This window comes from Vollenhovia emeryi, unplaced genomic scaffold (assembly GCF_000949405.1).
Source record: "Vollenhovia emeryi isolate VEMERY1.0 unplaced genomic scaffold, V.emery_V1.0 DF949801.1, whole genome shotgun sequence".
NCBI classification, from domain to species: Eukaryota; Metazoa; Arthropoda; class Insecta; order Hymenoptera; family Formicidae; genus Vollenhovia; species Vollenhovia emeryi.
This window is the reverse complement of record NW_011956565.1, coordinates 1-1,290: the sequence shown is the minus strand read 5'-3', so window position 1 is coordinate 1,290 and position 1,290 is coordinate 1. Positions and strand designations below refer to the sequence as shown.

The window sequence follows — 1,290 nt, the reverse complement described above, 5'->3', positions numbered from 1 at the left end:
TCCGACTCGGATCCTCGGTGGAAACGTAGTCAGTATACTAACAGTAAATCAGAAATTTCCGAAAGTTTTTTTTAAAGATTTTCTTAATATTAATCATGGCCATTAAACTCATGTTCATTAAATCATGTTCTGTCGGAAGAGTAACATAACCTATATTTAAGGTAATCTAATTGCACGATTGTATGTAGAGCTGCTCTATTTCTCCGTCAATTTGTTGCTAATAATTACTGCACGAGAATAAATTTTGTTATATTTCTTAGGGCATTTCTGTCATCTAATACGTGTAATAGATTTTGTATCAATTTTGTAATTTATCTGCTAAAAATTTTGTCTGCTCTCAGAAAATGGTATTACAAAAAGTGATATTCTGCAACTTTTTGAAAACTATGGAAAATATTTAAAAGAATTAATGCCTAAGGCAGTTGACAGGATGAATTTTGAAAAGAAATTCTATACTTCTTACGAACAGGTGATTTCTTTTTCTTATTTTAATTTTTTATTTTTAAAATTCTGTAGATTTTTGTAGAAATATTTTACAATGTGATTATACTTTATAATGTTATTAAAATGTTTGTAGAATGAGGCTTCTATCTTCAGTAGCTTAGAATGTACGGATTTAAAAAAAAGAAGAATAGATTCTACCCAATCTGACTGTAGTGGTGAACCATTTGTTTCACCACTTGTTTTGGACCTTCAGGTTGATACTGACAATGAGCAACAAACAACTGCAATTCTCAATGACATTAAAATAAGTTCGACGATATCTTTAAATGAAGAAATTATTAGTCTAACTGAAAAAGAAACAATCACTTTACCAGCTGTACCTTCATTCTTAGAAAATTCAGACTTAAAAGATAATGTAAGATTAAAATTATATTCATAATTTCTAACTTACTTCTGAGTTCAGAAATGAAGACCATGCTTGTTTCATAGCTTTTCTTTTTCATTCTTAAAACTCAAAATAACATTTATTTTCCTATCTGTCCATAATGGGAATAAACTACATTATTTTCAAAAATCCTTTATTTCTTTAAATAGTGCATCTTATCGGAAACATTATTCTTTTTCTGTTTTAGTATGTCTGGAAGATATTAATTAAATCAGTGGAAGGAAAAAGTGTCCTTGCGCAATATGAAAGAACAGGCTTAGATAATAGTGCTAGATTGAAACTAGCTAACGTAGTAGTTGTTTCTGAATTTGGTTGTGACACACAGAAAGTGTATGTATCCGTAAAATTATTAACCCTATTGAAATCATTAATGCTTTCTAGATGTTTAAAGTGTTAAAATT

At 28.8% G+C, this 1,290-nt stretch overlaps 1 protein-coding gene across 1 annotated transcript; it reads left to right on the top strand.

Annotated features, from left to right (window-relative positions):
• Positions 1-106: 106 nt before the first annotated feature.
• Positions 107-1,286, top strand: LOC105571010. The gene is made up of 3 exons (XM_012028479.1): positions 107-469; positions 578-859; positions 1,077-1,286. The coding sequence occupies exons 1-3, from the start codon at positions 410-412 to the stop codon at positions 1,284-1,286; spliced, it is 552 nt and encodes a 183-aa protein (XP_011883869.1). The 5' UTR covers positions 107-409.
• Positions 1,287-1,290: the final 4 nt, after the last annotated feature.

Excerpts from the sequence above, each read along its gene's own strand:
- LOC105571010 (XM_012028479.1), top strand. The coding sequence starts at position 410 with ATGCCTAAGGCAGTTGACAGGATGAATTTTGAAAAGAAATTCTATACT. Across the intron at positions 470-577 it reads TCTATACTTCTTACGAACAG|AATGAGGCTTCTATCTTCAG; the intron begins GTGATTTCTTTT and ends AAATGTTTGTAG. Across the intron at positions 860-1,076 it reads ATTCAGACTTAAAAGATAAT|TATGTCTGGAAGATATTAAT; the intron begins GTAAGATTAAAA and ends TTTCTGTTTTAG.